Genomic DNA, 12,197 nt, shown 5'->3' on the forward strand with positions numbered 1-12,197 from the left:
CTAGAACAAATAAAGCTAGATATGTGGAAATCAAAGATTGTAAGTCAACTAAGTCTTTTGCAAGCTTCAAACTAGAAAGCTTAACAGATTGGACAGTCCCAAAGCATGAGCTGTGCTTCATATAGACAAGGCCACGAAGAGTGTCCTTGGCTTTCTGCTTCTGATGTGAAGATGATGTCTTGGAACGTACTGCTGCTTGTTCTGTTGGATTTCTTGACATGTTGCAACACAGTCAGAAAAAAAGTGTGAGCAAAACTGAGGAGGAATCATCTTTTCAACATGCTTAGCAGCCTGCATGAATTGTAAGGTAATATTTTCTTTCTGGCTGTTCATACCACTGAGTCCCGCAGGCCTTCCTCTGCCTTTCCAAATCCAGCACAATTTGCCTAAGAGGTTACCACAAAGTTCCTAAAAGGCAAATACTCTTTGTTAGGTTACACCAGAGCCTGACTAAGAGTCACTACTTCTTTATGGCATAATAATTTACTTTGCCATATTTTTCTCAAGGTAAGTGTCAGTATTTCCAGCCTCTGGTGAGCAGGTGGAAACGCTGCAGTTCTAGCTGCTTGCTTGCTGTGGTTTTTAGACACTGTGTGTGCAGTCTGCTTTGGATTCTTCAAGTTTTGACCTGCCTTCTTTTCCACCTCTCTGTAGTGCTTTCCTCTAGCTTCAGACAGTAGTATATTTTGGGCATTGTAGTGCCATTATATTGTGCTCTATAACTTGTTTTCCAACTCACTAATCTTAGTGGAAATAGAATTAATAGAATAGAATCGAATCAAGAAGTTGGAAGAGACCTCAAGGATCGAGTCCAACCTGTCACCCTACACCTCATGCCTATCTAAACCATGGCACCAAGTGCCACGTCCAATCCCCTCTTGAACACCTCCAGGGATGGTGACTCCACCACCTCCCTGGGCAGCCCATTCCAATGGCCAACCACTCTCTCTGTGAAGAACTTTCTCCTCACCTCCAGCCTAAACCTCCCCTGGCGCAGCTTGAGACTGTGTCCTCTTGTTCATCAACTTGCTTAGCCTCTTCTGAAATGCCCACTAGTTGACATTCTGGTACAGTTTGGTGAAAGTCTCACTAGGGAGACTTTCTTATTTTTATTTAAAAAAATAATGATAATAAAAAAGCTTTTGTTCTGAGATGGAATCTAAAAGAAATAAAGATTCTAAATAATGGGATGGCTTTATAGGACTTGGTGCACACATGAATACCGTTGGCAAGAAGAGTTGTTAATAGGCAATAGGAAGCACAAACCCAAAGCACTCAATATTCAAAGATATTAAATTAGAGTCCTAAAAATTCACAAGGTATTTTAAGGACCAAGATTAAGAATCACAGAATGTTAGGGTTTGGAAGGGACCTCCCAAGATCATCAAGTCCAACCCCCCTGCCAGAGCAGAAATAAACACTGCTGTGTGTAGAAGTAACCTGTGCAACCATTACAGACTGCAGCCTTGTGTCAGAAATGATGCAGATCTTTTGGTGGTGATATGATTCCAGAGCTTATGGATGCTACAGGAAACATGCCATGTACAGGAAATATTGCAATATTTTAAATCAAATCAAATGTTTCATCACCAGTGGGGACTGGAGATTTAGAAAAGAAGGCTCCACAATATTGTATAAAAGACAGCAGGTGATGGAAGTTGCTGTCTGCAGCTTACTGACAAAACAAGCTTTTAAAAGCAGCTGCCATGAGCACCAAGGCTGACCTTCAACCTCCCTGGCTTTTCCAGCCTTACATTTCATTCATGGAGCAGCTCAGTTTGGTCCTGAAGTTTCTACAGACCTTTTCTGCTGGGAACTGTTTCCCTCCTGAGGTGTCTGAATAGGGCAATCACATTCCTGTTGTTTTCCTTTATTTGTTACTCAACTCTGCACAGATCCTAGTGGGAGCTAACACAGTTTTAATATGAAGAACTGGAATGTGTGGCATATTCCACTTGAGGCCCCACAGGTGTCTTACACAAGTCAGTTACTATTTGTCCCTCAGTTTTGATAATATGTTACTTGATGTCCCTCAGGATGAGGTTTGTGTTTTCTGGGCATCATCATACTGCCTAATAATTTTCCACCTGACATTTACATAGCTTCGTCATTTCCAAGTGACTCTGCAGTTTCTCTACAGATGTGTTGCTGTGTTGGTGTATGTAATGTGCCTGCCTTTTGATGTTAAACCAATCCCTTTTCTCAGATTCTAGTCCTTGCAATTAAACCAGCACTGCTGATTGCTCTTGCTGTGCTAGTGCTATGGTATCTATGTTACTGGCAGTTAGCAGGTACGGGTTTCTTTTTTTTTTTTTACCTCCACCCTGGCCTAAAAAATTTTAGTGACTGTGGTTGATTAGTCAATCTTCAGGTGTCAGTTTGTCTTGACAGATGGAGTAAAAATCCATGTTTCAGGCTCTGTGGTTCCACATGTTAATTCTTCCAGAATTCTTTGGTGATTATTTATGTTCCCTTGCCCTCCTCAGCTTGAACCACTGAGCTCCCTGAATTTTCCTTCTTAACCTTCATTCCTGTTAATTAATCAGCCTGTGTCAGCTCCATGTGCATTACAGTCCTTGCTGAGGAATAAGGAAGAATATTTATAGAGCTCTTTCTAGCTGTACCTAGATTGATTTGTGTCTCTACCACATTCTTGCTTTTTTCCTCACTATTACAAGTGCTTCATGACTTCTCCTAGGGTCTTCACTTTTGTGTTAGCTCACACAGGACATCATCATTTTTACTCTGCAACTTTGATCATTCTATTATGACAATAAATGGGTAATTAATAAATTGGTGTTATGTAACAAATTTAAAAGAGCTACTTCAAGTACAAAAACAAAAAAACATATTATGATGATTAGAATGACCTTGATGTGATGATATCTGATGGAATGTTGTAATTGCCTTTCTTGTTCTTGGGCATTGCAGAAGCAGCTTTTTCTGCACCTGGTAAGAGAAAGTTTGAAGTGTTCTACTGCAGAGACATTCTGAAAACATTTGAATTAAAAGAGCATGGAATCTTTGTAACAGTTACAATTCTGATTTTCTGTATGATGGCTGACTTCAGTTTTGTACAGTAAATCCCATTGTATCTGCAACCAAGCAGAAACTCACTCTGCCTTCTCCCTTTTATCACAGATTCCATGCAGCCTGGAGTACTGGGACGAGCTTCAGAAATCATTTGTTGCATTCCGGGAATTCAGTCTGTCAGAAAGCAAAGTCTGTGAGCTGCAGCTGCCCAGTATCAGCCTTGTGAATGATCAGAAGGAGCTCATAGCCTCTGATCTGTGGAGAATTGTTCTGAACAGCAGTCAGAACATGGCCGATGACCAAAGGTAACGTTGACAGAAGAAGGAGAAACAGCAATCTAACGATGCACTCTTGAAACAGCTTTCTCAGGAGACTTAGGAAATCACATACTGTTTTCATATGCAGTAAGAGTAGCTGTTCCTAAAGGAGCTTCAGCCTGTAGTTCACTTTCACACAAGGGATGGAATGTGCACAAAAAGAGCCTTCTTGGGTTTGTAGGCAGCCTGGCAGCACCATGTTCAGCCATCTTCTGAATGCAAGGATTGCTGCAAAGTGAAGACAAACAGGCCGTATCCTGAGACCTCTTAACTGTACCAGCTAGTAAAATTAGCTAATTAGCTGCAGAAGGCAATTAACATAGAGCAATGGAATTGGTTTCAAAGACGTTCTCAACATTTTCTAGTTAGATCAGAAAACCCAGAACGCCCTCACCGGCTCTCTTGGTGATGGCTGCCTGTGTACTAACGCGCGTGGCACCCACGGTCCTGTTACGTGGAGCTACAGAATTCAGAGAAATCAGGAAATACAAACATGGCTGACAAAATCAGTGCAGAAAATTAAACATCTGCTTTCCATTAATAGTATCAGGTTGGAAATGATTTCTTGATGTTAATTGTGAAAGAATGCATTTTCATCAGTGGGGAGTTAAGTGTTTCAGACAAGGTTAATTCCTCTGAACGCGGGACCTTGGCGGAATTGCCTTCCTGGTCAGCTTAACACCACAGAAATGTGAACTCGGTGGGAACTGAAAATGAAGTAGTGAAATTCAGGAAGTTGGTTGTTTTTTTTTTTTTTTACATCGAGGCATTTGGCACTGTGATCACACTTATTGTTTGCTGTTCAGATAGGGTTAATCACTATATGCAGTGTTTTGTTCAGAGAGCTCTGATAAGCTAATGAGTCATAATCATTCAGAGAGAGGCTAGGGTTGTAATGAAACACAGATAAGTGAAAAGCAGTACAAAACCAGTTGTGACTGTGATTACCATCAGAAACATTTTACAGCACATGAATTCATCTGCACAGAAGGTCTAAACTCAGGAGTTTTCACCTGGGAGGCTGCAGGCCTCTCAGTGGTATCAGGTGTCAGCTTATAAAGGGGTAGAAATATCCTAATGGCCTTAAGGTGCCAGAAGACTCCAAGGAAGGCAGTTGTTCTGTCTGTAGCAGTGTTAGGAGCACTGTGTTGTCCAGACTGTATGTGTACATAAAAAGCTAAAGCAGAAAGAACAGGAATTCAGCTGAAGCATCAGCAGCTCACTAAACAGGGAGATCAGGAGAGGAAAGACAGCAGCTCAGGGGTGACCTCATTGCTGTCTACAACTACCTGAAGGGAGGTTGTAGCCAGGAGGGGGTTGGTCTCTTCTCCCAGGCAACCAGCAGCAGAACAAGAGGACACAGTCTCAAGCTGCGCCAGGGGAGGTACAGGCTGGAGGTGAGGAGAAAGTTCTTCACAGAGAGAGTGGTTGGCCATTGGAATGGGCTGTCCAGGGAGGTGGTGGAGTCACCATCCCTGGAGGTGTTCAAGAGGGGATTGGACGTGGCACTTGGTGCCATGGTTTAGATGGTCATGAGGTTTAGGGTGACAGGTTGGACTCGATGATCTTTGAGGTCTCTTCCAGCCTTCTTGATTCTATGATTCTATGAAAAGACGAGGCACACTGCTGAAGTGCTGGAGAGTAAACAAACAGAAGAGAGGGAGGGAGGTCAGCAGGAAGTGCCTTGAACTGCCAGCTCCTTAGGCATGTGTACAGAGATTGCACAGTCACAAGTCCTGATCATTTTGGTGGCCTGAGGGGTTCATAATAGTTTTAGGAGATGGAGTTTACACCTACATGAACTAACAGTAGACTGGAAATACAAAGGGCTGTGTAGGTCAGGGTGAACTCCATCCAGAAGCCTGAAACCTGAGGGGTACTTGAGGAAAACCTCTGATTTCAATCAGAGAACAGAAAAGGTGATGTTGGCTGCCCCAGCATCAGTTTCAGAGAGAAATTCAAACTGATCTCTCTTTATACCAACTTCAAACAAGGTTGAACTGCAAGCTTTCTTAAGAGTGACTGTAGAAAGTGCTGGTGTGGAAGCAGTAATACTTGGTAACATAGAATGATTCTGAATGCAGGGATTTTCCATTTGAGAAGCTCTGATAGTTCACAGGATTAAAAAAATAAAATACAGAGAAAAGAGAACCACTTCTAGTATTAAAGTCAGGTCAGTTTTGTTTCAGTTTTATTTAGAATTTTCTCTGCTTCTGCTACAGCCTTGCCTCAGCATCTTGTGCTAAACACAAACCAGTGCCAGAACGTTGTGGGTAGCCTACACTGCATTTTGTAGCTTTGGAGCAGAATGTGGGATTTGGCGATATTGGATTCATTTGATGCACAAATTTTGACTTCACAATCACATCCACCTGATATTAATGCACCTGTTGTTGTTCACCAAGACTTAACAGACATTTTCCTGGGTTTTCAGCTGACACATTTGGCACTAAAACTCTTCAGTGCCAAACTGCAAAGGGAGAGAGAATAAGAAACATCAAGGATAGATTTGGCTTAAATTAGAAAGTTTATTTGTGCTTCAGCAGTGTTTTAGCAACCTGTAGAATTGTGAGGTAATGTTAATTTCTCTCCAGAGACTGTAAGATAGTGCTTGGAAGTCTGTGATGTCAAAAAAACCCTCCAGTGGGGTGGTATTTTGAATGTGTATTTAATGTGTTGTGGTATGTGCTATGAAAAGGCTCCAGGCTGAGCTGCCAACATTCAGGGATTCTCTTTGAATGGTAAATGCAGAGTGAGGAAAGCACGGAAGAGGAAGCTTATAGGGACAGGGTTTATGCACAGCGGTAGTTCAGTGGCTGTGAGTTGGCTTCCTTAAAATAAAACAACAGTCTCTCCTGGCCAGATCACCTTTCATCTTTAGCAATGCACCCTGTTTAGTTATTTCAACAGTTAGAGAGACCTGGTATGTTTTGGATTTATTTTCTGTAAATGTGCTTTGCTTCTGTGTTTGAAGTGTTTCAGTGTGTGACAAAAGCATTGCTGGATTGCAGTCTTGTCTGCTGTGTTCTGCTCGGGGAAAAGCACCTGCACTAACATCAGCAGTTCAGAAAACACTGACACTGCCTATGTCAGACAACCAGCATGGCACAAGGTTAAATCCTACTGGGAAGTGATAAAATCCTGGAAGTGCTGAACAGCGCTGACTTTGTTATCTGCCTTCCACAGCTCAGAAAGCGAATCTGGCTCACAAAGCACCTGTGACCAGCTTGTGACCCCTACAGCATTAGCAGCCTGTACCAGGGTTGACTCCTGCTTTACTCCTTGGTTTGTGCCATCACTGAGTGTGTCGATCCAATGTACTTATCTGGAAGTCCACCTCTGCCACCATCTTGATCAGCTGGGCACAGGTATGTACTCCTTTGTGTAGAATAATAAAAGCATGTCATAGAATCCTTGGATGGCTTAGGTTGGAAGGGATCTCAAAGATCAGTTACTCCAACCCCTCTGCCATGGGCAGGGACACCTCTCAACTACACTGGGTTACTCATGGCCTCATCCAACCTGGCTTTGAACACCCCCAGGGAGGAGGCACCCACAACATCCCTGGGCAACCCGTTCCAGAGTCTCACCACCCTCAGATTGAAGAACTTTTTCCTAAGCTCCAGGCTAACCCTGCTCTGCCTCAGCTTCAAACATTCCCCCTTGTCCTGTCTCTAAACACCCTGAGGAAAAGTTCCTCTGCAACCTTCCTGTAGGATCCCTTCAGCTATTGGAAGGCAGCTCCAAGGTCCCTCCAGAGTCTTCATATCATATATCCTATCCTATCCTATCCTATTTGTATCATATCTCATTCATATATGCCGCTCTGCTGCTATTTTGCTGTGCATAGTCTCCAGTTCCTCATTTAAACAGACATTCTTAAATAAATTATCACCAGCAGCCAGCAGTGGTACAGAGCTCAGGGTCAAGCTGATGACTGCTGTGTGCTGAGAAAGCACACAGGGTAGAGCGTGGGGCTGGCCGATCAGTCCCATCCTCCTCCGGCATGGGTAACTGTAGAAGCCATCTAGTGTTTTGTACTCTGATTACTGCCAGCAGGTGCCACTGAGGTTTTGAGCCATCTTAGTGAATCAATTTGATCTTTGACATTTTCCAGCATATTAACAGTACTGGTAAAGTGTTTGAAGATTTTGCAGCCCCCTTAGTAAAAATTCCTTGAAAGAGCTCTGAGAGCTGTAGCTTTAGCTGCAATTTCAGTTATGATCAGTTTTGGAGCTACACCTGGTTTTGTTCAGTGTTCTCTGTCATTGCATTAATGGCAAGGAGATTCCAGGAGATCTTCAGATTATTGTCTAATTTTTCAAATGCCAGAAATGCTTTCCATGAAAGATGAGCAAGCATCATAGATAATTTGGACAGGGGCAGCTTTCTTCCTCAGTAGTTTCTGTCTCTACAAGTGTTATAATATATTCATTATCAAATCAGACCAAGACTGACACTTAATGTCTGGCAAATAATTGTCTACCAGCTACCTCTATCACTTGATCATCTTCAACACCATTACACTCCAGTGAAAAAAAGCAAAAATCAGATTAAAATCAAGCCCAGCTGTTCCATTTTTCAGCAGCAGCTGAGTTTATGCTGATGCTGCTGTTGGTCCTGTTACAGCACCTAAAGGCCTTAAGTTGCGGGGCTCTGTTATGCTATGTTACATGCAAAGGGAGCACAAACCTTATTGTATCCATTATGCCTTGGTACAGTAATAAATAGGGCTTGATCCTGGAAAGTGCTGAGTGTTCTGGTTCCAAATCCACAGAGCACTTGAGCATATGCTCAAGTGAAGCATGTGAGCAGTTGCAGCAGCATAAATAATAACAGCAATGGAAATAGGCACCAGCTGAGCCTCACGCCACTGGTGTCTAGGCCTTGCAGGGTCTGCTTTGCAGGGCTGAGACTTAAGTTAGTGTGATAAAATCTGGGGGGTTTTATTATATATTTCTCATACTTTATTCTCAGGACACTGTTTGGTTAAATTTCTAGTATTATGGGGTAATTATAGAATGGCAGGGGTTGGAAGGGACCTCCAGAGGTCATTGAGTCCAATCCCCCTGCCAGAGCAGGAGCACCCAGGGCAGGTCACACAGGAACACATCCAGGTGGATTTCAAATGTCTCCAGAGAAGGAGACTCCACAACCTCTCTGGGCAGCCTGCTTCAGGGCTCTGTCACCCTCACAGTACAGAAGTGTCTCCTCATGTTGAGGTGGAACCTCCTGGGTTCTAGCTTGTGCCTGTTGTCCCTTGTCCTGTCATTAGGCAGCACCCAAAAGAGACCATCACCTTCATCTTGACACCCACCCCTCAGATATTGATAGACATTGATCAGATCCCCTCTCAGCTTCTCTTCTCCAGACTAAATAGCCCCAGGGCTCTCAGTCTTTCCCTGTAGCAGAGATACTGAAATCCTCTAATCATCCTTGTAGTTTTCCCTTGGATTCTCTCCAGTAGGTCTCTGTCTCTCTTGAACTAAAGAGCCCAAAACTGGACGCAGTATTCCAGGTGGGTCACACCAGGGCACAGTAGAGGGGCAGGAGAACCTCCCTAGCCCTGCTGGCCACACTTTTCTTGATGCACCCCAAGATATCATTGGCCCTCGTAGCCAAAAGGGCACTTTGCTGTCCCATGGAGAACTTGCTGTCTAGTAGGACTCCAAGGTCTTTCTCCACATGGGTTTGTGGTCTTGAGCTCTCTGTAAGTGCAGCCGAGAGAGTTTTCATTGTGGGTGCTGTGCTGTTATCCTGCACAGTCACATGTCAGCAGATGGTACATCACTAATATTTTTTAGCTATCTCTGGAAAATTGTCTGCATCTGGAGCAAACCTTCTCAGAGAGATGTGGTCTCTGCTCGACAGGTGGCAATCTGCAGTGCTCTGCAGTGTGCAGTTAACAGCAGTTTGCCTGACTGCTCTGTTGACCACAACAAGATTTTGGTTTGCAGATGCTTTTTGCTTGCTGCTGCCGTGAATTACCATTCCGGTTTGCATCTCATTAACAGCTTGGACAGGATTCATTTGGGACACAGTTACTGTTCCATGAATTTTTACTTATTTTCATCATCTGTACAAGAAGTTAAAACCCACCTTACAAAAGCATACAGAAGGTGGCAATGGCGATGTCCTGGTCTTGTTTGTCCTTTCACTTTTCAGCACCAGCAGAATTTCTCCAGCCCTTTGTATCTGACCAGAACACACCAGCTGAGCTGGAGTACATGGTGATTGCCTTGGAGGAGCCTCACGTGTACCTGCGTCAGTGGAGTGATGAGTCCATGTGCCAGGAGGTCCAGTTTGCAACTCAAGCCAGCTGCAAGCTGCTGGAGTGCCGAAACGTCACCATGCAGAGCGTTGTGAAACCCTTCAAGGTCTGGGGGCAGATTGCTGTTTCCAGCAGCACAGCAGGGAGGCTGCTGGACTGCACCGTCATGGTGGACCCCATTTTCATCAGCTTTGGCCAGTATGCCCTGCATTCTCTCAATACAGCAATGCAGGCTTGGCAGCAGGTAAGGGAATACAGCAGTAAGAACGGCTGGAGCTGTTGTGGTTGGTTTCATAGGACATTAGAGTAACACCTGCATTCATTACACATATTGCAAGATGTAAAGGATTCAATTTACACTAATAGTAATAAAAATTAATTCTGTGATAGCAATGAAAATCAGGAGGCAATGAATGCTGAATGTAAAGGTAAAATGTAGCCAGAACTACTTAAGTTTCAGTGAAACTAAGGGGTTTATCATAGAATGGCTTGGGCTGTAAGGGACCTTAGAGATCATCTACTCCGAGGTCCCTTCCAACCTAGTATCAGAATAATCCTAATACTGCCATGATTTATGAAGAGGTGAGTGATCCCTGACCTGTAAGCACAGCTCAGTCTGAGCAGCAGAGCACACTGTTTGCAGCTACTCCTCCTGTTCTTACTGAAGTCCAGCACTAGGTTCATGTTACATCCTCTGCAAGCAGCGTTCGTGGCTGAAGCCAGGCCCAGGGTAAGGAACCTCACTTCTGCAATGACCCCTCAAAGGCCTGTAATTCCCTCACTCCACCATAGCCTTGAAATCAAATCGTTCTCTTCATCTGCCCAAAGACCTATGTGGAGCCTGGGAATTAATTACCTATCATGGCACTACAATAACAAAGCCCCCCAAAAAGGGTAAAACATCTGTTTTATATCAAAAAATTCTTTTTTAAGGGCATTCCATGGTTTTCTTGTTGCAAAAGGACATTCATAAAACAAGATCTAGTGTGATTTAAATCTTTACAGCTGGCTCAAATATCAATGTGAACAAAAATCTTTGTAGCTCCAATTTCTGGGTTTTGTCATATTTTGAACAATGCCTTTAATAAAAAACAAACATAGAAAGCATAAGAGAGTCCCTGGTAGGCTGTTTAAACCCAAAATATGTCTGACTTAGTACCAGTCTCTCATCTAAGACATGTGTGGCAACTACTGCAAAATGGCCTTCAGGAAGGTGAGTTTTTTCTCAGGATTGGGGGAGCAAAAACCAAGCTCTCTCAGACATAGCTCCACACAGAAATAAAAGATGGTGCATAAATATTTAAATGTTTTCAACCGCATCACAGTGTGACTGACTGGCTGACTGCTCTGTGCCTTGAAGGAACATTCTGAGCTGCAGAAGCGGAATTGTATATTTGATTAAGTAGAGCCATATGTGGCAAGGGTATATTGCTGACAGGTAGGTTCCCTGGCTAGTTTGTCCCCATTTATAGATGGATTTGGCAGTGCTAACAGGAGCCACAGGAGGATATACTTCTGTAATTGTTGCTGCAATTTTCTCGTTTCCTCTCGTGTCAGGGCTGCTGGCCACCATGTTCTGATGTGGTGGGGATTGAGCCCTGAGTATTCCAGATTAGAAACCTGCACCACTTTGAAATTAGGGAACGCAACCTCCCTGATGTGTGAACAAACACACACACAAGTGGGTTCAAAACAGCTGACTAAATTAATTGTTACCAAGGTGTTTTCTGTGTGCTTTACCTCCAGACTGGCAGGCATAGGACAAGAGGAAATGGGTTGAAGTTGTGCCAGGGGAAGTTTAGGTTGGACATGAGGAAAAACTTTAGTAAGAGAATGTTGCGGGGTTGGCACAGGCTGACCAGGGAGGTGGTGGAATCCCTGGAGGTGTTCAAGAAGCTGTAGATGTGGTGCTTCAGGACATGGTTTAGTGCTCATGGCAGTTGGATTATGGTTGGACTCAATGCTCTAGAGGTCTTTTGCAGCCTTAATGATTCTATGATTCTAAGGGACTAAATTTCCCAGTGACAAGCATTGTTTGATGAGTGCTGTTCACACAAAACACAAGATAAGTGCTGCCACCTAGAAGCATGAATTTAATAAGCAGCAAAGGTTATGTGAATTCTCCACATATTTTTTGCTGGATTAATATTTGAAACAAGTGATGTTGGAGGCAGTGGACAGACAGATGAAGCATGAAACAAGTTGGCCCTGTACCTTTAGGTCAAGAGTTCAGGATTAACAGAAGCTCTGTCAGCATCTCTGTTTCCTAGATATGGACTGATTTTTTGTTTTACTTTTTTTTTTAAAGTAATGATGAACTTTTTTAAAGTAGATTAAGCCTAAAAGCCACCAGGCATACAACTTGCTTTATACTTCTAAATCACATGCTGAAAACCTGAGAGGATTAGCACTTTTTAAATGTTTCCCCTTTTGACATATTTCTCTGTTTAATCTGAAATCCTTGTTTTTAATACAAGCACTAACAGGCTAATGCACATCTAAAAGCAAAGCTAAAGTAGTGGGCTTAATAATCAAATAACTGGGCAAGGAACCTCGAGATTGTTATAAATGTAGCT

At 43.2% G+C, this 12,197-nt stretch overlaps 1 protein-coding gene across 2 annotated transcripts in view; it reads left to right on the top strand.

Annotated features, from left to right (window-relative positions):
- The window catches only part of VPS13B (vacuolar protein sorting 13 homolog B), a 316,612-nt gene that overhangs the window by 258,382 nt on the left and 46,033 nt on the right, over positions 1-12,197 (top strand). For both annotated transcript variants that reach the window (XM_054385615.1, XM_054385616.1), the window contains exons 39-41: positions 3,142-3,338; positions 6,537-6,718; positions 9,516-9,865. In XM_054385615.1, coding sequence (XP_054241590.1) covers positions 3,142-3,338; positions 6,537-6,718; positions 9,516-9,865 — 729 coding nt within the window. The remainder of the gene's footprint in view (positions 1-3,141; positions 3,339-6,536; positions 6,719-9,515; positions 9,866-12,197) is intronic.

Source organism: Indicator indicator, chromosome 12 (genome assembly GCF_027791375.1).
Source record: "Indicator indicator isolate 239-I01 chromosome 12, UM_Iind_1.1, whole genome shotgun sequence".
NCBI classification, from domain to species: domain Eukaryota; kingdom Metazoa; phylum Chordata; class Aves; order Piciformes; family Indicatoridae; genus Indicator; species Indicator indicator.